This window comes from Tigriopus californicus, chromosome 6, assembly GCF_007210705.1.
Source record: "Tigriopus californicus strain San Diego chromosome 6, Tcal_SD_v2.1, whole genome shotgun sequence".
Taxonomy (NCBI): domain Eukaryota; kingdom Metazoa; phylum Arthropoda; class Copepoda; order Harpacticoida; family Harpacticidae; genus Tigriopus; species Tigriopus californicus.
In genome coordinates this window covers 14210828-14238698 of record NC_081445.1, presented here as the reverse complement: position 1 = coordinate 14238698, position 27871 = coordinate 14210828, and the positions used below count along the sequence as shown (strand labels likewise).

At 41.3% G+C, this 27871-nt stretch overlaps 4 protein-coding genes across 4 annotated transcripts in view; 3 read left to right on the top strand and 1 right to left on the bottom strand.

Annotated features, from left to right (window-relative positions):
* The first annotated feature begins 955 nt into the window (after positions 1–955).
* LOC131882160 (F-actin-capping protein subunit beta-like) lies at positions 956–5280 on the top strand. Its single transcript, XM_059229223.1, is given in 7 exon segments — positions 956–1128; positions 2386–2597; positions 2689–2861; positions 3015–3214; positions 4642–4696; positions 4699–4726; positions 4791–5280. Coding segments are annotated over 7 exon segments (912 nt in total). The 5' UTR covers positions 956–1125; the 3' UTR covers positions 5032–5280.
* A 3151-nt stretch (positions 5281–8431) lies between these two features.
* Positions 8432–17843, top strand: LOC131881882 (uncharacterized). The gene is made up of 5 exons (XM_059228873.1): positions 8432–8702; positions 14903–15161; positions 15435–15531; positions 17336–17494; positions 17592–17843. The coding sequence occupies exons 2-5, from the start codon at positions 14911–14913 to the stop codon at positions 17742–17744; spliced, it is 660 nt and encodes a 219-aa protein (XP_059084856.1). The 5' UTR covers positions 8432–8702; positions 14903–14910; the 3' UTR covers positions 17745–17843.
* On the bottom strand, positions 17838–23788 carry LOC131881880 (sec1 family domain-containing protein 1-like). The gene is made up of 9 exons (XM_059228872.1): positions 23359–23788; positions 22397–22733; positions 21109–21273; positions 20914–21044; positions 20580–20841; positions 19511–19810; positions 19182–19415; positions 19020–19115; positions 17838–18190 (listed from the first exon to the last, which is right to left on the bottom strand). Exons 1-9 carry the CDS (start codon positions 23622–23624, stop codon positions 17975–17977), a joined length of 2007 nt encoding a protein of 668 aa, XP_059084855.1. The 5' UTR covers positions 23625–23788; the 3' UTR covers positions 17838–17974.
* A 1864-nt stretch (positions 23789–25652) lies between these two features.
* The window catches only part of LOC131882092 (NADH dehydrogenase [ubiquinone] 1 alpha subcomplex subunit 10, mitochondrial-like), a 6634-nt gene continuing 4415 nt past the window's right edge, over positions 25653–27871 (top strand). The window contains exon 1 of the mRNA XM_059229132.1: positions 25653–25837. Within this exon, the coding sequence (XP_059085115.1) occupies positions 25762–25837 (76 nt within the window). The 5' untranslated portion in view covers positions 25653–25761. The remainder of the gene's footprint in view (positions 25838–27871) is intronic.

Here is a 27871-nt window from a genome sequence, read left to right as displayed (position 1 = left end):
GGGGACTAAAACGTCAGGCACTCACTAACCCCTCCCCTTAGCTTTTTTTGGATTCCTCCCCCCCGCCCATAGAAAACCATAACTAGAATGCTTAAGTTCAACAGGAGCTGTACCGCATGAGCATGTTTTCAGGTCAGCTGACGCTGGTGGAAATGGCACAAAATATTTCGTTAAATCTCGCTTCAGGCAAGTTGAATAATTATCATGAAACGTTTGTTATTCCTCTTTAATCTTAATTCCTTTTGAATCTTACAAATATACAGGTAGAAAGAGTGGTACAATAATAAAAAACATGCTTTTTAGGGCATAATACACGTAACATGTCAAAAAAAGATTTGGACATTAGTAGAGCAAATCATGTACTCTATTGATTGCCCTTGTTTAGCATCGCATCTCGAAAATCTCGAAAGTGTAACAAAATGTATCCGAAATTGCAACGCAATGATGAGGCATTTGGAATTTCGTTTTAATCTCCCAACAATGTGCTTGAATGTGGGCGACATGATTGCGCCTATACGTAAACAAGGTAATTCCGACACCTCTGGAGGTCAGCCTGAACCCAGGCTTGTTCCTTGCGTTTCAATTAAGTGTTTCCACCACATGGATGAAAACTTTAACTTGAGCCCCATTTTAACCTCTTCAAAATTTCGTTCTTAAAAATGTGGTCAGGCAACTCACTCAAGCCCGTTTTATGAAGCGTGCTGGACGAGAGCAATTGCTTGACAACGAGTCTTATTAGGGGTTTCTACTCTGAATTTGGACGAGCCGTCAACGATTCAAATTTGCACCATAGTTGTCCTAAGTAGCTTGACTACGAATGAAACATTTTTTCCACCAGCGACAGCTGAGACGAAAAAAAGCAATCGCAGCGCCCTTGATCGATCTATATATGAAGTTATCTATGCCCCCGCCCCCTCAAGCCCCGTCACCCTGGATATTTTGAGCCTGTCCCAATAACGTGCACGCTCGTTGGACTTGAGGCTGACTAGACCGATTGAGAGACGGATCGACGGATCATTCCCACGCCAGACAGTGATCACCACCCTCAATCCCAAAGCCAGCCTTTATCGCTTCATTCCTGGGTTGGAACCACGGCCATTGGTCCGCATCGCCCCCGAGTCCATCATGGTACAGTCCCTGTTTACTCTGCTGTTGATCAGGACCTGGATTACCCATCGGTTATCAATAAGCTGGGAGCAGGGCTATGATCATCTCATTTCTAGGGCGGGGTCGCTTTCAGGCCTGGATTTGACCCTGACCCCCCTGCCCGATGAACGACTGACCCGACACGATATTGACCGCATTGAAACCTTTTTTTTATGATGATGGCAATTGCCCGCATATCCGTCCGTCCGTCATTGAATTGAGCTGAAAATCCAAATCCATCGGGGTCCGTCCGTCTCTTGGGCCGAAAAAGACGACCATGTCCTCGACGGACTTGAGTCCCCAATGGTCGGACTCGAACCTAGCCTTCCTTTGGACAGGGGTTCATGGAGAAGCATGATGGGACCACCCATAGTCCCCTAATCAGGGGGATCAAGAGATGAATGGACCTGGGTCACCCATCTGTTGTCCTGGATTCGAGGGTGGTCCCCAACATGAATTGTAGTCAAATTGATATATGTACAGATCGAGCATCTCGTGAGAAACACCTAAAACTTCAGTGGGTTTGAACTTGAATGTACCTCTGATTGACCCGTTTGCCAACTTGTTGGTGACTGATTGCTCCAATGATGCATGGTTAGATCGATAGCAATAGTCGCCCTACGCTTTGGGTGGGTCGATCTAACCTTGAAATTTTCCTTGAATATTTATATATATATATTTTTTTTTGGTCAAGCGCGTTGTGCATTAGCGATGCCGTGAAATCTTGGGCCAAGAACTTGGGTTGTTAGAAAAATCCTGATTTTGAATTCAATGCTGTATACCTCAGCGAGCAAAACCATAGCCAATCCAAAGCAAAACGAATGCAAATCAACCATCCTATTTTAGTGAGTTTCCAACCAAAAGCCAACGCGTTTGCCACAAGTTGTGGGCATCTTGACGTAGAAAACACGTATTTGTTGTGCCCACAATAAGGACTTATTCTAACCCCATGGAAAGCCCACATGACAGCGTATTTATGCCCAATTGGGTGGCCATGGCCTTGGTTTTCTTCAATGAATGAGTCCAGATCGATCACATTTTTCCTTCCCATCGGCGTGATTCTCACTACTTTCTAGTTATCTGTTCGATCATTTTTTAGCCCTTTCCCTTCAAAGTTTGCTCATGGCGTTTAGGATTGTGACAATTGACTTACAAACCTCACTATCCCCATACATCTATCTTGATCATCTTGATCACCTGGAAGGCCCATTTCAATCCCTATCTTTTTCTTGGACCTAGACGGATCAGCAATTGGATTGTGCCTTGGACTTGATGCGCCGTTTGCCGCCGCAACAAATCGAGAAGAACTTGAGTGAATTGATCGATTTGGTGCCGGATCTGTGCGAGGATCTTCTCTCGTCGGTGGATCAGCCATTGAAAATCGCTCGGGATCAGAAATCGGGCAAAGATTACCTCCTGTGCGACTACAATCGCGATGGGGACAGTTATCGGTGAGGAAAAGAAAAGAAAAGAAACTTTCAGGGACTTGGATCCAATTAAGAATGGGAATGGAAATGGCAAATTTTGGAAATCTAATTTTAGCTCGCCCTGGAGCAACACGTATTCGCCACCCTTGGAAGACGGGGCCATGCCTTCCGAGAGCCTTCGACAACTGGAAATCGATGCCAATGCCGCCTTTGATCAGTACCGTGACATGTATTTTGAGGGGGGCGTGTCTTCCGTCTACTTGTGGGATTTGGATAGCGGTTTCGCGGGTGAGAAAGCATTTACTTCTCTATGGTTTTGATCGTACGTTTTGGTTGCTACAGAAAATCATATTCCTATTATGTTGGGACTTTAATGGCGGGAAAATCATCGGAACCTTTCGTTTCCCTCAACTCCCAACCTCACCTTGCCCTTGCTTTTAGGCGTGATTTTAATCAAGAAAGCTGGCGATGGTTCGAAAAAGATCAAGGGTTGATGGGATTCCATTCACGTAGTGGAAGTGCAAGAGAAGTCATCTGGTCGTTCAGCTCACTACAAACTCACCTCTACCTCCATGCTTTGGCTTCAAACCAATAAAGTAGGCTCCGGTACCATGAACATGGGCGGATCCCTCACTCGACAGGTAAAACTTGGGTTTCTGTTTGTTGTGAACCTCACAAGATTCTCAAGATTCGCCCAACGCAAAACAAGGATTTTTTTTTTAAAGATTTTTTGGTTTGGTTTAGCGAGGATTACTAAACTATACCTGGAATGTAATTCCAAATATTGGTAAATGAAAGGCTATCATTCGTCGACTCATTAGGTGCTGCACACTAGATGGTATTTGGTCTGCCTACGAATTTGAGTGGGCTGACCGAGCTTGCCCTTGAATAAAGTATCTGTTTACCTGGAATGCTTATCAAAGATTTGTAAAATGATTAAGTACTCCCTCCGAGTTTTAGAGACAAATTATGAAAAGAATTAATTGTCCGCACTAGCCTGGATTCTCGAGGGCTTGAAAAGGTGCTCTCAAAACGCACATTAAGCCTTTACGGTCACTAGAATTGACCCTAAATCCTGGGTTGGGACAAAGCTCATTAATGCTTTTGAAAACGTACAGTATCAGGTACCTTTCGTGCCTGCTCTGAATACTGTACAATCTCAAACCTTTCTAACCTTTCCCAGTACGAGAGCTCTCTCATATCTTCAATGTTCCTAGTAAAACATCTTTGGACCTGCTCGAGCTTTTGCAAACCTGCTGAACTCATTGGAGCCCAAATGGGCGGGCATATTCAAGATGTGGCTGGACAATCAATTGTACAGAGTTAGCATCGTGATGCTATCTCTGGAAATAAACATCCACACATTTGAAAAGCTTTACCCACCTTCAACTGGATATGCTCGTCGAACTTCTTATTATTTTGGAGGACTACACCTAGATCTTTCATAGATGAGACCTGCTCAATATCTTTACCTCCATTATCTACGAGTGGAGTATTTAAAGGAGTTGACCCACGTCATTGAGCGGAATTTCTATTTGCTTTTTGTGTATTAGTGACCTGTATGTAAACTACAGTCCAGCTTCTCGTAACGTGCGCGTGTAAAGCGGTTTCCTCCTTTATGATGTTTGCTTTCTTCTGCGTTGAGAATGTCAAAACTATTCACATGAAAAAACAGTTTTCATTGAAGAAGAGCACTCCATAAGCGATGCCCTATAAAGTTTTTAGACCTTCTTGTCCGTTTGATCAAAACTTGTCTTGGAGCGTGCATCAATTAGGAAATTCAGTTTGATACTCAAAGTGATGCAATCTGGCCACACGAAGAGCTAAACCTGCTAGAATCCTACTCGTTATGAGAGTGAGTTGTGTTTTTTCTTTCAGGTGCATTTGAAACAACGAAAATTATTACGTGGGCTGATGAATTTTTGTAAATAAGAGATAATTCAAATCATTAACGCGAGCATAATTGCGCTTATTCATGTCAAAAAATCCCTGCCAAATCTGTGACGATATTTAGATGGCATCATTGAGAAACATGAATCCTTTTGTTGTTGTTTTTATTATTATTTAGGTTGAGCAAGATGCCTCTGTGAGTGAATCATCCCCACACATTGCCAACATTGGCAAAAGGTCGAAGATATGGAGAACAAAATCAGGTATTGATTCTTCGCCACTCGATCCTTCACGTTATTATTGATCCTCATTGATCTTCCGTTTCAGAAACACTCTTAACGAGATCTACTTTAGCAAGACCCGTGATATCGTGAATGGATTGCGATCGGTCCAACCTTTAGCCGAGGGCAAACTGCAAGAAGACCTCCAAAAAGATCTCATATCTGCGTTGGCCAAGAAGAACGCCGGCAAAGGCGACCAAAAAACCTTCTACTCCTGTGGACAAACAAGCAACACACCCACACAAATGAAAGAGAAATGGCTGGTCGTCTTCCACTGCTTTGAATGAATCATTATACCCAATAAGCTCTGGAACTGATTTGTGACAGGCGGATTTCACCTCCAAGTGAAACTGTGGGAGGTCATCGGAAAATGACGCCTTGAGAAGAGAGGCCATCATTCTACCAACTTAACAACCCCATCATCTTCTTCTTCTACTATTACTACGAGAACTACAACCAAATGAAATGTATTTATCTTTTGTATCTCTGTCGCTTATAGCTTGATAACTTGTTAAATATAACGAATTGATTCTTGAGCTCAAAGTTTCATTCGATGCCGACTTTTGTCCCACCAAGTACGATTTTTTTTTGGCTTTAAGGGCCATTTCTCAGAAATCCCACCATCCACATAAACTGTATATGTGGGAAACTCAGACCAAAATATCCCAGCCAAGTTAGATCGCTCCATCTCTGTGTGCCTTTCGTGTGTGGTGTGTGTGTGTGTGTGTGTGTGTACTTGGTGTGGTGTCAAGGGAACAAACAATCTGGGACCACCCTTGGAGGAGCGGAAGTGGCTTGGTGGCCTCGCTTTGGTTCTGACGGGCCTCCTTGGTCGTCTCCTACTTCTGCTTATGCTTCTGCTCCTGTTGGACTTGGTTTTTTGGAACTACAAATCCGCTTAAAGGAGAAGAAGAGAGGACAGGAGGAAACAAAGCAAAGGCCCACACGCATTCTTGCCATTCAAGGATTTAGACGCGAGGTAGAGAGGCATGTTGCTTTTTCTTTTTCCCCAGGTATCGTCGCTCAAGCAGAATGGGACTCATTTTCTTATGTATAATTGCTGATCAGGCAGATCATACAAATCACACTCTCACGTTCAGGAGTCTATCTTATCAATACAAATGTGTACGTGTAATACAGAGTATAATTTACGGTAAATAGTAAACTCGCGAGGGACTCATTTCCACGACCATTCAGCAAAAAATGGTAGGAGGTATCTCCTAACTTTCGTATCAGGATGAATCCCACCGGATGGCATAAACACGTTCACGGAAATCGGGCTTTCTTAAAAGCTGCTTGGACAAGTATTTTAATCACAGCAATGCCGTTACTTCTGATCTTCTCTTCTTTTCAACGAAATTAGCACAACAAAAAAGAACTGTACCCGTCAATGATCACTAAGGCTGCTCAGTAAATACAACCAAAACGGACAAAAATGAGCATCGAGCTCAAGGAAAATACACGTTGGAAATGGGACATCATTTTTCCTCAACCAAGCCTTTATTCTCGCGTGTTGATTCTTCGTTGACCCATAAAGGTTGCAAAAAATAAACAATCTAAAAATAAAAACCTGCACCTTGTTACTAGAGAAACCCTGTGTGAGCACTCGCCATGAGACAAAATGTTCGTTACAAGCCAATTCCCCGCGAGAAGTAAATTACATTTTCAACTACCGAGTGACTTGTACGACAAAAACACGAAAAATGACATTTTTGGTCGAGTTATGCCGCTATACTAATATCTTGGCTCAATAGCAGAATATTATTTGCCTTAACAAGACGGCAAATTGAAACTAAATGGGACACTCAGTCCATGCCCAGTGCAGATTGGCTGTGATGCTTGTCAAAATTCTACAGAGACGTGTAAAGTACCTGATCGGATTTCAGCAGCTGTGTGAGCTAGCCAGGCTGCGCCACGATCGCGGCAAGAACTACCATGATTTTAGCACATCCAGTGCTTCCAAATTTTCATTGACAAAGTTGAGCGCCGTTTTTAGGAAATTGTTCAAAATTATTTGAACCATCAAGTCCAACATTCACTTGATAAAGATGACATCATATCGCAAGTGATAAAAATATGCACATAATACGAAAACAATATCTGGTGCCAACTTTTTGCCATCAGTAAGAAGTGTGGTGACACTTACGTCATGGTAGAACCAGAGGGCGCACTAGCATGAAATCCCAAAGCTTTACTCCTCTCTGAGCAAAATTCTTTCTCCCCAAAATGTCCAAGATCAGGGTGCCCCACTACATTGTTCCTTCAATTTCCTTTTTTTTACATGGCTAATTCTTAATGATTTTGCCACGAAATGTGATAAAGGGTTGGTACTAAACAATACATTGCATCAACCTGGGTAAGCAAACAGATTATCAGAATTACAGATGAGAAAAAATCAATTTCAGTTCTCCTTGATACTTTGGCAAATTAAGCCCGTGATAATCCTGGTTCGAACGATGAAATCCTCCTCTCTTCTTTCTTGGGCTTCATAAGTGCACAATTTGCTTCTGAAGGCATTGATTATGTAGCAGGAAGGAAATCAGATGCACAAAAGTTTTGATCTAAATAAAATGTATGGCCTTTTTATCTTGAACTGCTGGAGATCCCAATTCCAGTACCGTTTTAAGGAAGTCTGTAGAGAATAAAATGTAATATTGCTTAATGATAAAGAAACGACTATCTGTTGCGATTTGTTTTTGAAAGCTTGACAGAAACGCGTTTGTAAGGTTTTGTAAAGATGATACGATTGATGATCAAGCAACCAAGCCATGATAATTGCAAGGAAGTTGCACAAAACAAACTCAAAATGGGAAATAAAGCCTATCTTGTTTTTTAAGTAGCGGACACAGCTAATAGAAATGCACCAAAAAAGTGAAATAAGATGATTTTGCGTATGAGAAGCCCTGTTGATTAGTAAGCATTATTGACAAAGATTGGAACAAGACTTGGATAATCTTCATAAAGGACCAAAAGGACAGCCTGGGTGACAATGGGTGTAGCAATCCGTCAACTGATTACATTTTCGTTCAGATGAGCTGGTTTTAGATAAGCAAAAGCTTGTTTTCAGCAACAACTAGGCAAGAGATTAAGAAGAAATGTACATCTAAAAGGATGAAATGTTCTTGATATTATTAGCCGTGAAAAACTTGCCCATTACGCGGATTGCCATTTTGCATGAAATATCATATTTGGAAAAAAAACCACCAAACCTTCCAAAGGTGATCTCCCCAATGTGTTAGAACTTAAAACCTAAACACTTCTTCAATTTCAAACTTGAAAAATAAGGTTCCAAAAATGATCTCCATAACTGAAAACTGTTCTTCGCCTTGCTGTGCGGGCATCCATCGGAAATTGTTCCGGGTTTGTTGAAGCACCCGGTATATTTGATCTCTGTTCTTGGCTCCGTGGATCCGACTAAAACAAAAACTGGTCCTTTTGTTTAAATCACACCCTCCTCATAACTTTAAAGCATTGATAAAAAAAAACCATGTTTTGCTGAGATGTTCCATTTCCTCCCCAGTTGATCTACTGGACCCCTCCCTATACACTACAAAGTGTGTGTACTCGTATATGTGTTAATGAAAATGACCTTGTACAGAAGCACACTTTGTCCCCTTCGGAAAAGGGAGGCAATAAAAACAGAAACTTGTTTATGCCCCGATATCATGATGTCACATAATGGCACAAATCCAACGCCAATTGGGCTCAGTTCAAAATTAGGGCTGTTTTTCGTCTGTCTACCTTTGGTCGAGATCTGTGAAAGGGAACACCTCTTCGAATTCAGTAGAACGTAGATTGGGACTAGAATCACGGAAGCGGTGGTTTTCGACACAGAAGCCCCAAGAATGACTCACTGACTCACTCACTGGCTGACACCCCTTGACTCTTTCACTCTTTCATTCCAAGCCAAGCAACAAGCCTCATGAGACGTTTAGGAACGGATCCGAAACACAAATAGGTGAGTTTCACACTTTGTCATTGATCGTTTATTGTCAAAACCACTCAAGCATCAAAGCGATAAGATAGAGTATTGGTATAATTGATAATAAAATGATAAAATGGGTATAATCAGTAAAGGCGTAAGAGGAAAGCTAATCACAAAACTAAAACGGAACACAAGAGACCATTGGGGGGAAAAAGGACAGGGAGTCCAGCCACAATCACACTAATTCCAGACATTGAAGCCCCTTCTTGAACGAATGGATTGTCCAAATTGACTGGAAATCGTTTGATGGTAACGTTTGCTCGTCCATTCCCGCAATTAGAAAGTAATAGAAGGAATTCGCTTTATTATGGAGACCGGCGATTGGTCCAATAATCCACCGAAAAATCCATGCAATGTGAAAACGAAACGCTGATTAGACCACAAAATTAGCCAAATTGGTTTAATGGATGTCAAGAAGCTTGAGTGATAAAAATATCAGTGCTTGAGGTGCAATTTGCCTACTTGGAATTGAACTTAAATTCGTTTCAAAACCTTATGGGGAATTCTTATTGAAACGTTCATGTACATGAAAACCTAGTAACTTGGAGGATTTCTGGTGATTTTGATAAATAACATTGCAATGCCATCAGACGTTTGAGACGTTTTCTGTTGGGCCTTCTTTCTTTGATTCGATCATTGTTACTTGTACCTACTTTTTGATTGGTCGTTATGTTTTGTCAGTCTCAAGTTAAGAATAATCCGTTTTCAAGTATACATCACATTTCGTTATGTTGAGGGACGAGAACAACGTCTAAACAGCGTTTTAAAGTAAGTGAGTATCAACTCAATTCTTAATGATTCATTGAAAATATTGAAAAATCTACCAATAACATTAATGTTTTTTTTTTTCGTTTTTCACTGGCTTTTCTAACCGCTGCAGGGAATGTAAGCCCCAGCACTATTAAAATGAAAGGTTTATTATTCGTCTATTCATTCCCTTTCAATCTTTATATGATATTTGGTCCACCAACGAATTTGAGTTGGCAGACCGAGCTAATCCTTCAATGTAAGGTGGATCTGTAATGCTATCTAAAAATTTGTCCAAGTCTGACTTGAAAGATGCTACCGGATCAACAAGGCCTTCGTATTCCCTACGAATATTAGAGGGAAGCAAATTAAACAATGAAGGAGCCCCAGAAAGAAGAGAAGTCGACTTCATTGTTCGAACTAGCCTGGATTCTCGAAGGCTTGAAGGTGCTCTCAAAACGCATATTAAGCCTCTATGGTCACTAGAATGGACATCATGATGCTATCTCTGGACTTAAACGTGCGATATATCCAAGCACACATTTTAAAAAGCCTTACCCACCTTCAACTAGATATGCTCATCGAACTTTCCATTATTTTGGAAGACTACACCTAGATCTTTCATAGATGAGACCTGCTCAATATCTTTACCTCCATTATCTACGAGTGGTGTATTTAAAGGAGTTTACACGAAGGTCATTGAGCGGAATTTCATTCCATTCAGTGCCATATTACTCTCAGTTACCCAAGAATAGATTATTTCTATGTCCTAGGTCCCTAGTGTTAATCTTGACCATTCCTTCCAGAAACTAACTTTGTATCGTCAGTATAAGAAGAGAGACTGGCAGTAATACTAAGCTTTTGAAGCGGGGCAACGAATATTATAAAAAGGAGGGGCCCTAAGATGGAGCCCTGGGGAACACCCGACTTGACATCATGTATGTCACTAAGAGATCCCTCAACCTTAATAATTTGCTTTCTATCATGAATGAAGATTCATATCCAATTGGCAACCTTGCCTTGGATCCCAATGTCATGAAGTCTATTCAACAAAAGGACATGATCTACTTTATGAAAGGCCTTGGCAAAATCAAGATAGACAACATCAACTGACTCATGCCTCTCCAGTCCCTCAATGACCTTCTTTAAATGCTCAATCAGTTGGGTAACCGTGCTAAAATGTGCTCCGAACCCATGCTGACTAAGAAGAAGGACTTCATTGACTTCAAGAATTTCAACAAGTTTGAACTTCATGATCTTCTCAAACACCTTCGCAATATTCAAAGTGAGAGAAATCGGCCTATAGTTACTGGGGAGCGAGTTATCTCCCCCTTTAAAAATTGGAACAACGTGAGCTATCTTTAGTGGAGAGGGGAACTTGCCCTGATCCAAGATGCAACGCATCAAGTACGAGAAAACAGGAGCGAGAACAAGTGAGCATCTCATCAGAAACTGAGATGTCACGCCATCCGGGCCAGAAGAACTTGAAAGCCTCAAGTCCCTGATGGCCTCTAAAGCATCCTGATCTGTGACTACAAGATCATGTAAGTGCTAAAATTGACTAACCTTCAATCGTAAGCCTCTACTTTACTAATGGCTTCCCCATCAACCTCAAAAGGCCCAACAGAGTGTTTCATCTTTCTCTTAGAGTTCGCATAATAGAAAAAAAAAATAGAAAAAAAGCCTTCGTATTCGACCTGACCTCCTGAACCACCTTACTCTCAGTTTGTAACTGGTCATATTCGACCAAGGCCTAACCTTACCCTGAAAACGTTCCAACTCTTTTTGAAGTCTAGCCACAATTACTGGATTCGAAGTGCTCTTCAGCCTTTTTGACAGTTTACAACTCCTTTTGAACAAAGTCTTCCTACATTTTGGAACTTTTGTCCGTGTCCCACCCTTGGAAACACATTCAGAGATTGGGAGACTGGTGCAAACTTCCTCAAAAACTGAAACTAATTATTGTCTGCATCTATGGACAATTCATATTTCAGAATTGAAACCAGGTTCTTCTAATCTTTCTATAATCAACGGCCAATGTTCATCTTTGAATTTGAATTTGGCCAGACCAACCTTTTTGACCGGTTTTACTCTAGAGCACGCCGGCTTTTGAGTTATGTTCGACCTTATCTCGAGAACACGATGATCTGACAGATTACTAGGTGTCACATGGACATACTGGATCAGATCAGGGTCATTGGAAAAGACCAAGTCAAGAACGCTATTCTCTCTAGTGGCTACACCAAGATGCTGGGAGAAATTGCGCAAGATCGCAAAATTCTTCCAGCTTTTCGAACGACTGAGATGTCGATTTCGAAATGGGAATATACCCATCAGGACTAACCTCCCACTCTACAACGCTAGCCGGAAAATTAAAGTCCCCTACAAAGAAAACCTTCGAGCAAACTGCCAGGTCCAACTCATTTCCAGTGAATTGGAGAGCTGACGAAAAAGAGCTTGCTGAACAAGAAGGGGGTCTATACATTGTTACAATAGACAGATCAAGCCTTTGGATATGACAAACTAAGACCTCTACTTGTCCATTCGACATTTGTACATGACTAATGTGCAAATCATTCCTAACATATAGGCATACGCCCCCATGTGGGAATATGGGATTATCAGGGCGTATCCTATCACAACGAACTAAGTTGAAACCAACTATGGTTAGTTCTTCATCTAAGACCCCTGGCCGAAGCCAGGTTTCTGTTATAGAGATGAATGCAATCTCTCTCTCAACGGCTAGTTCTTCTAAGATCTTAACTTTTGTGCTGTTTGTCGCAAGATCAAAAACAAAATAGGAATGAACTACTTCACATCAAACTAAGCATGCATATCTATGATTGAGATAGTAAACAAGAAGTAAGAGACAGAGAAAAGCAAGGAATCAAGAACATTTTGATCCATTTCCTCGGACTTGAGCTCCTTTTAATTACTTTTAGTTTTATAGATAGACGGACTATTATTGCCTTCTCTTATCTATCATTTTTGAACTTAAAATGAGCCTTCTCTTGTCACTTTTATTCCGTTTCTCAAGATTGTGTTCTTTTACAAATTTGCATGGTGTTGTTCTTTATTATACGAGGTGCTTTCAAAATCCATCACATTATCTTAATGAAGCTCAATTGAATGGAGCGTCCTCACATAAAGGAACCTGACTCCTAGTTTAAAAAAACCCCTATTTTATTTTGTCTTTAAGCTCATTTAAGCTTTAAACGCTAGAGTATTGGCTCTCACAGCTTTGGTTGCAAAAATAGAAAAAGAATGTGAACCTAAAGTTAGTTTTGACAAAAAATAGGATCTTAAACAAGCATGATTTGTGAAATATAGTTCGGTTGTCCAATACAACCAATCATGCCGGTAACTATTTCTGGACGCCATGCTGAAATCACCACTTTTTTAAATAACCGCCTGATTTTCAAAGCCATGAATCAAAAAAGAAACACAAACTACTAAGTAACATAATTGCAGCACGGTTTTCTTGAAGTAAAAAAAAAAATGAAAATTTGTAACGGTAATTACAAAAACAAAAATGAAAAAGTTTTGAAGCTTAGAAGCAAATTTTTGTATTCTTTTTTTAGTAAAGAGGCTCCATTCAATAAGAAATATTGTTAGAGAAACATCACTTCTCATTTTTGGTAGTCCAATGGCATGGTCTTTTCATCTCTTTTTGAAGAACACTGCAGTCCATAAGAACAAGTGACTTCCAAGAAATATGATATGGAATAAAAAGAAAGCTGTCATTTGCTTCCCATTGAACCTGATGCTGTCTTCACTTCTTAGATCTTCTGGTTAACAATTTCTTTGCAAGGTTTCCAAGGAAGTAGAAAATAACTTTTTTGTCCGACTCATTGAAGTCAACGTCAAGCTTATAGGCTCTTGTCACGAAGAAGACCAAGTAGTGCAAAAGTGATTAAAAAGTGTAGTTTTATCAATTCAAACTTTTTGTGCAGCTTAAAGGATGAAGCTATTTCCGTTTTGTGCACTCGCTCGCACAATTGCAAAATGGTTTTGTAATCAAAGAAATTGAGATAAAAAAAGCTTCTGGACACTGACCATTGCATTCACATTAAGAGGCTGGAGAAATAGATAGGGCAATTGGGCATTTTCCAGAAGCTTCCCCACCTTTGCAAGGGCGACAGAAAAGCCTATCTGTACTAAAGATGCTTAATATCTGAACTTGGGACGGGTTTTCAATATGCTTGGGCGAAATTGAAAGTGGCCTAAGTTGGTCAGCCGTAGAAGAAATTGAATTTAATAAACTTTGTTCAAAATATTGGCCATTGTAACTTGTTTGGTATGGTTTATTATTCCAGTAGAAGTAGAGTGTGTCCATTTCAATGCAAGATCGAACATATATAGTAACGCAATCCAAATCCATCCGAGCAAGAGCTCAATTAGTAGCCTCTTGCTACACCATGCAATATCAATATGTTTATAGCAAAAGCATTTAAATCGGTAAAGAAAGAAATAAAGCTAATGGATTTTGAGTTTAAAAGCCCCCCGTACAAACGCTTAAGACCAAATATAGATTTCAGACATTTCGTTCCACTTTGGAAAGCCATCTCACAATCGTGGATGGATCGTTTTTTCCTTGAAAGAGAAGATTGATTGATTGATCAAGAAGAGTGTCAATCGGGCCATCACTTTTCGAAAGCTTTATTGCTCAGCTTTTCGTAGGGCTTCAGTCGGCTTTGCATGTCAGGGAGCTCGCAAGTCCTGAAAAGCTTTTTTCGGCCAATAAACCACCTTTTTATTGAATGACTTGACTAGCCCATGGACTTCTAGATAAAGAATATTGATCACGTAAAGTAGAGGAAAACCGGCGAAAAATCAAATCTGACGCTCTGATTTTGAGTTTTTCCTGTTGTTTCTGTATCAGAAGACTGCTTGAGACCAACATCATGGGATTGGCGGGAGTTTTGAATCGCTTATCGTCCTCGACAAACTGTGATCTAGTCTCTCGTTAAAATCGGCGTACTATGGGCAGGAACAGTTCTACGACTTTTTCAAAATATATTCATAAGATGAGAAACTTAGATAGTTAAGAAAAAATTACTCACATATCATTGAATTGAAAAGACTTTTGTTTCAAAGATGTAGGGCAGAGTTAAAAACTTACGAAGTTAACACAAACTAAGTCAAAGATTCAAATTTGAATCATCTCGCCTGAGTGCATGAGCCAGATTTCGTACCCAAACTTGGCCAATGTTATTTATTACGCCCAATCTTTTAATCACATTATTTACTATTTTTGGACAAATTGCGTAGTTCAGATGATACAAATTTTTCTCTTGCCTTGAAGCCCATATCTCTCCACAAGTTCAACCAGTCTAACCAGACATTGGGTGCAAGTTCCAGCTTTCCCAAAACTCGGGTGAACCCTGCATCTATCCGTTTTAAGTGGCAAGCCCCTCTGTTTTTAGGATCCGCCATGTCTTTCACAATGACATTTAACAGCCAGCGAAGTGTGCTCCTCATCGTGGTGGTGGTCCTGGTTTCCCATTTGATCACGGTTATTCAATGTAACGTGGGGTCGGTCCAAAGAGGAATGCAGAGGGACCAATCGTATGCTGGAGAGAGCCTCAGCAGTCTCGGCTCCCGCAGCGATGATCCCATATCAAGTCAAGATTTGCAGAAGCTCAAATGGTGGGAGGATGTCTATCCGTCGCGACTGAGATCAAGGTAATGTTGATGGGTGGGTGGATTGAGGCAAGGAGACATTAAGACTAGCCATGGACTAGCGGAACGGACACCGACAGAGCCATTTGGCATGTTAAGTGAAGGAAGTTCAAGAAAATTGTAGTGCGGCAACCCTGAAATTGAGCATTTTGAGGAACAGAAACATTACAGCTAGAGCCTACTAATTATAGCCAACCTGCTCATCATATTCTAGCCTAATTAAAGTGTTTTAGAAGATACAGGGGAGTCCCTACAATCTGTTCCCTCTCTTTTCAGTCGCCTTCCGCACAATAAAAGACCGCCAAACCTTCTCTCTCCCGGGGTTTTTAGCTTCAAAACTCCAACCAGCACCCAGTACTATTTTCATGATCAGGTACAACCAACGAACATGTCTTACTGAATATTATTCCGCTTTCTTTTTTAACTTCCACATGCCTAACCTGTCACCAGAAACTTCATGTTTAATGCATTGCAAGACACTATTTGCTTTACGATTGACAAAAGCATCGACAAAAGCTCTCCACAAAAAATTGCAGGAAAATATTTTCCCTCCAGGGAGTACCTTTTATATTTACATGTGAAATTGTTCTTTTTATTGGGCGGAGGTAGCGCTCTCTATTTCGTTTGGGCGCGGACAAACAAACAAAGAAACGAGAGAATGCGCTCTTACATAAATGTCAGATTTGATCAAGGTATTTTCGGTGAAAAACGTGTCGTGAAAGATTGTGACACAGTGAATGGATCATCAACGCTTCGGGGAACAGCTTCAAATTGTGCAAGATCAATATTTCCTAACACCTATGACATCGAAATAAGAATTGAGCAAGTTAGATATTGTTTGGTTGTTAGTGCACCGATATTTTTGCCATCATTTCCCATTAGGCTACATTATGTTTTTTTTTATATTTTTTTTTATTTTTTTAATTTTATTTTTCTGCGGACTTCCTTACCGCTAACGGGATTCCATGGAATCCCAGCAGTTCAAGACGAGAAGATTATTCATTTTACTTGACTTTTATTTATATATATTATTTGACTTTTATTTATATATATTATTTGATCGACCAACGAATTGGAGTTGCTGATCTGGCAAATCCTTGAATATAAGGTTCATCCGGAATTTTAGTCAAAAACTTATCCAAGTCTGACTTAAAATCTGCTATTGGATCAACGCCTACATAAGCCCTACAAATATTTGAGGGCAGCAAATTGAACAATGAAGGACCCCGAGAAAGAAGAGAGTTGGACTTCATTGTTCGAACTAGCCTGAATTCTCGCGGGCTTGAAGGTGCTCTCAAAACGCACATTAAGCCTCTACGGTCACTACAATTGACCCTAAATCCCGGGTTGGGACAAAGCTCATGAATGCTTTTGAAAACGTACAATATCAGGTACCTTTCGTATCTTCTCTGAATTTCTGATGAAAGATTTAAAAAGTGTATTTCTTTAAACTTACTCTCATCTTATTTGAAAACCTAATGGCTTAAGGAGCAAAGTAGTATCTCATTCTATATCTGCCCAAAACTAATAGTTGAAATTTTCTCTTTTTAATCAAATTTTAAGAGTTCGTTTATTTAACGTCAAAGAAAGGACTGATTAAGAATTCAATGTAGGTAATTCAAAATTCACGTTCTTGAATTACTTAATCACCAATCTAGATTCTAACGCGTTAATTCTATTTTACTATCAAAAGACATTGTTGACTATGACAGAACAAACAAAATGCAAGGAAAGCAGACACTTGCTAAATGTGCACTCTCCAGGCTAACATTGCATTCTATCCCACTTCATGATTAATATTGTTGTTCACTTGAACCACCATAGCGGCAATACTTTGCCTTTCTTCCATTTTGAGGCAACATAATGGGCCCGAAATGACGTGTTATATTCCTTTAACAAAAACGAACCGACAGACATGCTGTCGACTACAAAAATGTGCTCAAAATAAAGTTTCAACGAGCATGGTGAGAGTGTCGTGTCTCTTTCAAGAGCTCTGCGTGCAACTAATAAATCACAACGTTATTTGCGTGTGAATTTTAGGGCAGACTTGGGCATTATGCAAAAGTGTGGTCTTGCAATTGATACTAAGAATGGGTTTTACAATATCCATGCACCTTTCATGAATTTACCAAATCAAAGACGGAGGAAGATCGCATAAGAGTTTGATTTCATTCCAGGGTGCCCGAATCATCAAGTCGTCTCACTTCATGAAGCGTTACCATTTGGGGAGAAAGATCAGCTTTGTATGCGTGGCCCGTGGACATCCACGGCCTCATATCACGTGGCTCAAGGATGGATTGGAATTGAACTCATATGCTGGTTATGAAGGAGTGGGAGTAAGAAAAAAATGAGTTATTCAAGTTTTGTCTGTTTTGGCTTCTCCTATCAATTCATAATCCATTTTTTTTCTAATTCATTCCAACCTCGATTTAGATCAGTGAATGGCGTTTGAACGGGGATATGATGAAGAGCAAGTTGGAGATTGACCCAGCGATGCCCAAGGACGCCGGATTCTATGAATGTTTGGGCGATAATAAGTTTGCCATCGATCGACGCGGATTCATCGCCAAATACGAACTGAACTAATTCAGCCAGCCAAATTGGCATTCTTTGTAGTAGGACGGAGCTAACTAAATCCATCAATCAAGCATGCATGCACTGGTATTAAAGCTCTTCTCATCATCACTCATTCCGTAATTTATTCATGAACCATCGTAGGTAGACGCTGAAGGTAAGGGGATAAAAACCAAAACCAAATGTAATCGTAAAAATACATCACAGAAGCACGAAACCTCTCCTCTCGCAACAAACGAGTCCTAAGTCATCTCGTGGCCAAGTTCAGCTAGTTGCTGCATCATTTGCTTGGCATTGACTAAGGTTGAGCATCCATAAATGATCCGTTTCCCATGGGAGCTCATGGACTGCTGTCCAACGGAAGACAAGTTCACGCCGGACTTGGCCTGCTGTGTGTAGTCCATTAGATTCTGGTACTCGATGTAGTTGCCTCCACCTACCATAAACACAATCGCTTCCTGGAAGAAAATTATGACAAATATTCACAACAAAACCCTTTGTATTGTATAATATGAGTATGACTTATTTATTGTGAAAACAACAATGTATACATGTATAAATTGGTAATAACTTCACTTTGGGGATAAAAGTTACTTTTTTTTGTTGGTGGGTGCTAAGGGCACAGGGGGGTGAGCCTCACTTGGCCAATAACAGCGGCCATCATATCGTTAAGCGTCTAGAAGTTGATTGATTGCAATTATTCCGGGAATGATTTGTTCAAGAACTAAAAATAGCAGATAAGCAAGTTTTAGTACCTTTTGAGATCATTTTCTGGCGCGTATATTACTCAAGATCTGGATAAGCAAAAGTTGTGTTTTTTTTACCAGAAACTTTGCAGGAGATTGGGAAATGAAATTTGTTACATTTGAAGGATTTTTTGGACTAGGACAAAAGCTCGGGAGGAAATTCCAACCGGAGATCTCTCTCATATTAGAACACCAGACTTACCACTACATCACATCTCCATATGATCATTTTCAGGCCCAGGGGTTTGAGCCCATGACCCCTGGGGTAAAGGTTGGTGATTGCTTAATGATAGGCCACTCATGGACACACGAGGTTTATATAAAAGAGTTTTGGTTTGAAAGGGGGAAAATAGTAGTGAAGATCGCTTAAGCAAACCAAGTCCTTTAATAATCAGAGACACTTTCAAGCACATTTTTCTGCAACTTGGCACTCTGACAAGTCGATCAACCCTAACTTCAAGGACCTGTCTGTTCTACCAGTATTAAATTCACTTTTGGGGTTAATCAGTCCCTCCAAAAAGACAGTTTTATTAGCACTAACCTGGAATGGATTCTTGGCCCTAGGAATGTTATCGGTAGGTCTGAGGATTTTTGGATCAAAATATCTAAAATCGTCTTGGTGTTGGCCGGGTCGAACCTAATAAACACAATAGATCATTATTCTCCCATTTGAAGTCACCAATTGAATGACATCTATTCTCACCTCCATAAGCTCCTCCACGATTTTCGTTACCGGAAGATTATGCTTCTTCACCACCAGGTTCTTGACTCCCTCCATGACAAAACTGGACCCTTGGGTCATGAGTTTACTGAACATGCTCACAGTCTTGGTGCCTCCTCCACTGTAGTCTGAAGCTGATGCGGTTTGCTGGCTCATCCGTGTCACCGATTTCCAGCGTTGTAAATACTTTACACCGGCCATATCACACCCATTAGCCTACAAATGCATTAGGTTGCGAGAATTGAGTGAGCGCAACCAAAAGAGTCATCACGAAACCTATGACTTAATCCATAGATAAAGAAAGGACTTACCTCTAGAATGTCTTCTAGCTCGCGGATTTCTTGATCGTTAACCTGTTGCGCGCATAGGTAGTAGATAAGGAAAATCCGGAGTTTATCCTCGGGCGTTCCGGCCTCAGTATCTTCAAAGATGTCCTTCAAACTCTTGTCCGTCACTTGTCGAGAGAGAATCTTCTCCTCCAATTCAAAAAACACATCCAACTTCCTTAGCTTGATTTGCTCCAGAATCGCCGTGGCTATCGACGTGTGCATATCAATTAGCCGTTTCTTTTCTAACAATGCTGGCAATGAGCTCACAGCCGAGGTCAATTTCTATTGAAGAGAAACAAACTATAATTTACATCATAAATTTCAGACGATCGATCTTCTTGGGGCATTCAAGATCAAAATGCATATGTTGCGTATATCCTCTTAATCGTTGGTTTCACAACTGGGATTGTCAAAATGCAGGGTGTGAGGCATGCCGTGATATGTACACTTTCAATAAGTTGTTGGCCCGATTCCAACCTCGTCTTGCAAAGTGATTGAAACGCTTGAAACCCAATGGAAGTTGAATTGGACAGATAATATGATGTGCCAATCCCCAATCCATCCAAATCCTGAATTTCATGTCATTGCCTGAGCATTCTATAAGCTGGATCAATCGTTCGATTCTTACTGAAAGTGTAACGCCGCATGCCACGCACCCTGTATAGAAATTGCGCGGCTAATTTTGGGCAACTTTCAAAACAAAAAAAGATTAAACTCCTATTTTGTCAAAGGATATGAACGCCGTGTATACCAAGTGCAAGGTGAGGTTGATTTCGACCACGCAAAGGCGGCGAAGAACGCCTTAGGAAATGAAAAAGCTTCTATGCGTCGGCCTAATCTTAAAACATTCAGGCCATTGACAAAAAAAAACACCAGACCTACTGGTTTGAAAATAACCAAAATAAGACCACTTGCAGCAGCAACTTTATTCAGTCACAACCACTCAAAATAGGGCCGAGTCATATTTTGATTTGGGAAGTCTAAGCTACATAAGCTACATCAATGGTTCAAAAGCAAGGGAATGCATTTTGATTCTGAAAACACGTCGTACCTGTGTGTTATCCGAGAGCATGCCTATGGCAGCGTCGTTCTCCATGGCATCCATACCCATCTCACTCTTCATCAGCTTGATGTCCTCTTCTTTGGATCGATAATCCTCCAACTCCTCTTGGATCTTCTCGGCCACCAAAGGAAACGGAGATCCTTTGTGTTTCACCCAGAATGCGTCCTTACTGTCCAAGTCACATGAACGGGTTTTGCTTTTGGAACGGGCCCCTCCCATAGGTGAGGGAGTCGACTCAGTGATTTGAACCCTAGACACGTGTTATACAATGGCATATTTAGTGGTTGCTTGGGTAGACACATCATAACATTTCCCTCAGTACCTGTTCAAAGAATAGTTTAAAACGTCGTGAGCTAAAGCCTGATATGTCCAGGTATGATGAAGAGGTGTGGCCAAATCGAATTGACGGTCCAGTATCACCAGCAGAGGTCGATAAAAGCTATATTGTCCGGCCTAAACGAGAGACCAATCACAGGTCAAGAACCCAGCTGCAATCCCGACCATTCAATGACCCTACCTGAATCCCATCACTGACAAAAAGCGAGTTTCGGGCATCGCGGAGGTTCTCCCGTAGCTTTTTGTCCAACCGAGTGGCCACTGCTTCGGCAGCATTGCCTTTGGGGCAGCGAATGATTGGGATCGTACCCAGGGTCACACAAACCGCAAACAGGCCATCCACCATCTGTTGGAAAAACACAAACAGAACGCCTCTATCAGCTGGTTTCTTTTGCTCCATCCGATTTGCCGCCAGCAAACGGTCAAGTTCTCCTGGTCCTGATAGTGTGACATCTCAGTTTCTTCAAAAGCACCCATGAGTTTTGACCTAATCTAAGATTTAGGGTCAATTCTAGTGACCGTAGAGGCTTAATGTGCGTATTGAGAGCACCTTCAAGCCCTCGAGAATCCAGGCTAGTTCAAACAATGAAGTACACTTCCCTTCTTTCTCGGGCTCCTTCATTGTTGTTTAATTTTGCTTCCCTCTAATATTCTTAGGGAATACGTAGGCCTTGTTGATCCGGTAGCATCTTTCAAGTCAGACTTGGAAATTTTCTTAGATAGCATTCCAGATCAACCCTACATTCAAGGACTAGCTCGGTCTGCCAACTCAAATTCGTTGGTAGACCAAAAATCATATAAAAATTGAAGGTAATAAATAGACAAATCATAAACATTCATTTTAGTCGTACAGTAAAAATTGGATATGTGAGCATCGGATATAAGAGCAGAATTGAAGGCGGCAATTTTTTTTTTTTCGTTTCCCGCGCCATTTTATAGCCATTTTATAAAAGCAAGTTTTCAGCCGCTTTCTCATAAAAAACAAGCAGTCAGACATTAAAGGCTTTTGCCAAGAGAACCACTTTTTCCATCAAGGGGAAGCAAAAGCTCTTCGCCGATTTTGACAAGCTGTCCAAAATAAGCCTGACCGAAGCTCCCACAAAGTTATGAAGGAGTCAAGCGTGCTTCCTTTGGAAAAGTCTTTCATAGCCAGTATGTAATTTCGTGAGAAATTAACCTGGTTATTGGGTGCGTAAACACACAGCCAACATGCTGCTCTCCTGGCATTTCGTTTCATTTTCATTGATTTTTATGGCTGTATTTTGTTTGGACCTGTAAAACTCCATCAAATCATAGTATAGAAATATGTTCTCTGTCATCAGTTTTGCCTCCTCCGGAGTCGCGGAACTGGAGCATCGAATACAAGAGCAGAAATTCACGGCTGTACTGTACTGGGGATGACATTCGCTGTAGCGGTTAAAAAACAACCCCCCCCCGATCTCTCCCCACAAAAAAAATATCAAACTCACTTGCGAGAGCATGTTTTCCATTTCGGTGTCGGTGACGCTGCCTTTATTCAGGGCGTGGTACGAGAGGGCGGAGCTACTCTGATGGCGTAGACAGAACATTTCGCTCTCCATGGAGATGAAGTTAACATACTGATCGTAGACCTTCTGGATCTGCGTGACAGCCTGGGTCTGAAGCGCCGCTTGGGCCAGATCCTCCAGTTTCTGGCGCGAAATGGGCGAGATGAAATTGAAGTAGTACGAGCCATACAACTGCAAGCGAAGGTCCTCGCCAATCCGACGCAGGTTCTCATCCGTGGCCTGGCAAAAGTAAATGGCCGGCACATCGGGCACCGGATCCCTGGAACACGGCACGAACGAATCTATTCAATAACGGAGAGGCACGACTCAGCCCCCGGTCACCTGGGTCCATGGGTCGCTGCCGCTAGTTTACACACTGAAGGCGTTCTACTCCATGAATGCGTGTATGCATGGATGCATGAAGGGCACAACTATCGGGCAGACCGATCCAACTTCATTTTCCACCCTCGCCAAGGAGTGACCATTCAAACTGGCTGGGTCCAAAATTAGCCGTACCCATGGGTGGGTGTCAAAGGTTAATCCCCAAGCTAGCTAGGCGTGCCACTGGGATCGAGCACAGTATAGACAGGGTGGGACCATTCAGATATCTATCTTCGAATGGCAGAGCCTAAATGGTAAACGTGGCCGGGTTGGAGTATTCAAAATGAAAAAGATGGAGAACAGTAGGGGTGGTGTCTGGGCCATCAAAATCTCTTGCTCAAGGATTAAAAAAACAAAAGACTGACTGGCATCTTATTATATTGGCTTTGGGTTTGTCAAATGGTGGAGGAAAATTTTGAGGCTTCCCCAAATTAGATTTCGCCAATTGAACCCTTTCAATACTAACTAATCAGTTGAGGGGGTGGGCCCCAAGGTTAACGGTTAGAGGTTTGGCGCCCACTCACCGGTCGGAATGGATGTTCAAATGCAAGGTCACGCCCTCTTCTCGAAGTTGCTTGACATTCATAACGGGCGCTAGGATATCCTGGCCCACCCGGTCAAAGAGCAGCAGTTTCCAGGCCGGGGCGGACGTGGGCGTGGCCGAGTGGGCCCCACTCGCCCCTGGGCCATTCAGGCCCAGGACACCGGGTTGGTTGAAACCCAACATTTGACGCAAGGCCGCACATTGGCGGCCTTTGAGCGTAGTGGCCCCCGTGCCCTCCATGCTCATCCTTCAGATTAAGAGTGGATCGATCCCGAGACAAACGCACTCAGCCAACCATCAATGACAATCCGGAGGTCGGAATCTAAAAGCACACCCTCAGGTTCACCCTCACCCTCAAGTGGCGACACTTATTCCAGCAATCACGCTAAACTTCTAGGCGCCCCAAGTTTACGTTCTATGATCACCGCCCCAGGATTAGATCCACGGTAAAGGGACCTAGGGCGTAGAATTGAAACAGAGCAGAGATACGCAGCTGAATCGGGATCGCTGTTGATGATGTGGAATCGTGGATGTCAACCAGGGTGAAAGGATAACGGGTCCGAGCCGACTGCCCGATTTCAGGCCCACTGGCCAGTCCCTTCAGGACCTGGACTGACTCTGGTAACCATTTTTCAGCGGAGCCCGTGGGATAACTCAGGGGTGGACCCGCCGAGTTTCCCAGGTTGAGTGGCTATTATGAGTGGACTTGCGCCTTTTCTTTTCTCTTCGAGTTTGTTGATTGAGGCTGCCATAATGTCAAGTTACAGCTGACGGGCCTAGCGCCTCAAGTCCGTCATAGACCAGAAAGCCTAGAAGTGGTAGTGAGTGATTCGACTGATTCAATTCATGGCACATCATTTATATCTCCCCCCCCCGCTAAATATCAGCATATGTGTAGTTAGGGAGGGTGCTCATGACTTTGATAGTCTAAGCAGCTGCCTGGTGATCGGTAAATTGAACAATAACCATCCCCCTTAAGTCTGTCACCATTAAGGTTCTGCTGAATTACGTTTTTCATTTTCAAAGATCATCAGAGGAAGTAAAAAATGGTCGTGAATTCCCTCACTTTTTGAGTAATTATATATTGGATGTTTTCATCTATGAACTAAATTTGGTTACCATATTGATTGATAATATTAATTACAATTTTTTCAGACAATGCCTGTATGTTTTTTTTTTTACAATTTGGCATGGTAATTATAATTCCAATGCTAAGGCAGAAAACCATAAGGTATTAATTAATAATAACTATCACTTCTAATGCATATCATCTGTCGTACAATAGAATAAATGCAAATCATCTAATTAGGTAAGGTAAAGCTATAAGCTCTTGCTTATTCCTAGAAAAGGTTGATAAAACAATTTTTCTAGAAAAATAGGACTTTTCTTCAATCAAGAAAAGAGGCGCTAAAAAGGCTTGTGGACTCCAATGATAAGGAAATCAAGATTTAAAAGTTCAACAAAAAACACAAGAGAGCATGAAGAGTCACATTAAGCCTGCATTAATGCTGTTTTCTGTTGTCTACCTCAGAAATACTACTCCTACCTGGTTACCCTTACGGCCAGGCGCTCGCCTCTTTCACAGGTTAAATAAATTCTGCGGTCGACAGCTAAAGTCATGAGTACCATTAGCTTGTCTGCAGCCCAATTTTATTATCAATTTCGCCCAGTTTAATTCCTGTTTCATTTTTTTATTTTCAGATCAGGTCTAGTAGCACAGTCTAACCCAAAGGACCCACAGATATGAAGCAGAACAGTAACATTTGGCCATTGGCCCGTAGCCGGAGATGGGTCATGTCAGTACTCGTTATGTCCCAAGCCATTCATATTATTGCAAGTTTATAACTGGGTTGCAACCACCCATGTTTTTTTTGATCCCATGACTGAATGTAATGACAGGAAGTGCTATGCTGGAAAAGCTTGACCAATTATAGACTCTCAGGGCCAAAGCACAAGACAAATATTCATCAATTTGCATGAGACTGCTTGTCTCCTTGGCCCAAGACAGCCGAAAATGGTGTGAGGAATCAGAGGTGTTAATGAAATGATTTCCCACTCTTTAACACCTTAAACACATCCCATTCGCACTTGATTGTAGTGGGTTTCTAGTGCGTCTTAACCAGGAGCAATGCTACGCCCGCTACAGAAGACAGCGCCTCTACCCTCAGAAACCCCAACCCAGTAGCTCTGCAGAGTTTCTAGCTGACTCCCAGTGCTTCTTTCCTCTTAACGAATGCTTTGTGCAGCAACCCCATCTACAGAATCAGCAGATCAGATAGAGACAGATAGACAGACAGACAGACCAAGAGCAACAAAAGTTTTCAATTGTGACCTCAGGTTCTACTACCGGATTGCGGGTGGTGTCCTCCGATTTGTGCCCGTCATGGTCTCTTCATCCTCGTTTAGCCTGTCCAGGGCGGTCCTGGGCGGTCTGACGAGTCCGAAAACGCCATTAACCAGTGAGTCGATTGACGAGAACCCGTCAACCCGTCTCCTCAAAGCCCAAAAGGACGTCCAATGAAATGAGAGACAGTTTTGAACTCTGGCAGATTCGCGAAAAGTTCGCGTGACAATTTCGCCTTGGCTTGTTCATGATCAGGGCTTAAATCTTCCAAAGCTTTGCCTTTGTCGTCAACAATTTAGAGTGGGTTTTCTTCTCCCAATTTTAGTCATAGACAATCGGACTCTCAAAGTTTGAATTCCCAATTGGACTCATTCAACCTATTGACCAAGTTGTTTTTTTTTGTTTTACCATTAGCCCATATTTGATTGGTGAATGATCCCATACAGAAGAGACCAAGCCAAAAAATTGAATGAAGTGCATACCTTTTCAAGACGGGCCAATGTAACATTGACTTGATGACAAAGATCTTCCTTCTTTTGGTTAGATCGATTCCAAAAATTCCCCTACCCACCTCTTTTCCTTGGCATTGGATGGCTCAACTAAATTGGGGAAGTCTGAAACCAGCGTTGTGGACACTGACCAAACTAGGCCGAATTTACTTTTTTGTCCTTGCTTTAGGTCGGATGTGTCCATGGAAGCAGGCAAAAATTTGGCATCATTTACGTAAATGATTTATAAGCCTATTGCTCTAAACTTCTTACCTCATATAATAGAGAGTTTGGTCTAGTCCATTAGTTGGTTTTAGACAGCTGGGAAGTTCTGAAAGTAAACACTCTTTTCTTTTTTTGCTTTTTAATCTTGAATTTATGCCGCCTGGCCCTGACAAAGTTTTAGGAGCTAAAACCTCACGGTGGTTATGTTTTCTGGTTAGGTGTTTGCTCAAATGCCAAAACATCTAGATATGCTTTTCTTTGTCAAAGAGACAAAAGGAACAACTTTTGTGAAATTCCCAAGTTTAAAAGTAGCTCAGATAAGTGTGTTAGATCACTTAAAGCACATTAAAATGCATCATTGTCAAAAACGTAGTCAATCAGTATGAAACGTACTCTTAGTTATGTATTGACGTAAAATTTCATAAACTTCTATTGAGCACATGCTTAGTTATTACAACTTAAAACTTGCGCTTTACGCCTTAAAAGATCGAAAAATGGACTGATTATGTTTCCAACTATTCCCAAGGAATATGATCGTCTTTTCCAATCACACGACAAAAAATAATATTTCTCCATTTTCTTGAAGATGTTTTTAAAAGCTGAAAGTAACAAAAAAATGGCGCTCAAAACTTACAAAAGATGTAAAATTGCCTTTCATTTTACTTAAGTGCCAAAAGCTGAACCATCTTGTCATGTTCCTAAGATATTTGAACGATACATGTGACAGTTTAATTTTCAAAATTGTCACTTTTTGCAATAATCAATTTCTGCGTACTAGCGTTGTTTTTATTCAACGTAATTTTGTCAAAGTTCAAGATTAAGCTGTTAACAAGTTTTTCTTGCGATTAACAACTATGGCATCACAATTGTGAAATATTGACATAAATCGAGTTTTAAGTTTTATTGCTAACCATATTCGGGGTTTTCTAGCTAGTGCCTCAGAAAAGTGAAATGTTTCCATTTATATGTTAAGTATAGAAAAAGCTTTGTATATTTCTTGACAATTGCAATTAAGATATAACCGGAGCAATTGGTAGTCAAATTTGATGCAACTGCAATCTTTGAAAGCGAGATATCTTATCGCTTACTCCATGGATTTGAATAAAAAATTAGTTGGAAACGCAACTAAGGTGACATCCCAACATTCGATATGTTTTTGAACATTTTTACCCCCTTAATGAGTGCTGAGGTACGTCAATCACCCGTCTATAGTCTGAGCTAAAGCAGTATTATGGAATAAAGTCAAAGAGCCATTCCTCATGATTTCAGGAGCTAGAAAAATGCCGTGTGTGTGTGTGTGTGTGTGTGTGTGTGTATTTCCCTCAAAACATGACAAGCCANCAAAGATTCAGTCTTGCAGAAATTTCTCTTCCTATAGTTGAAGAACATAATTAGAAGCAAAGGAAAACATGTCTTTTCAACTGAAGTAAACATCG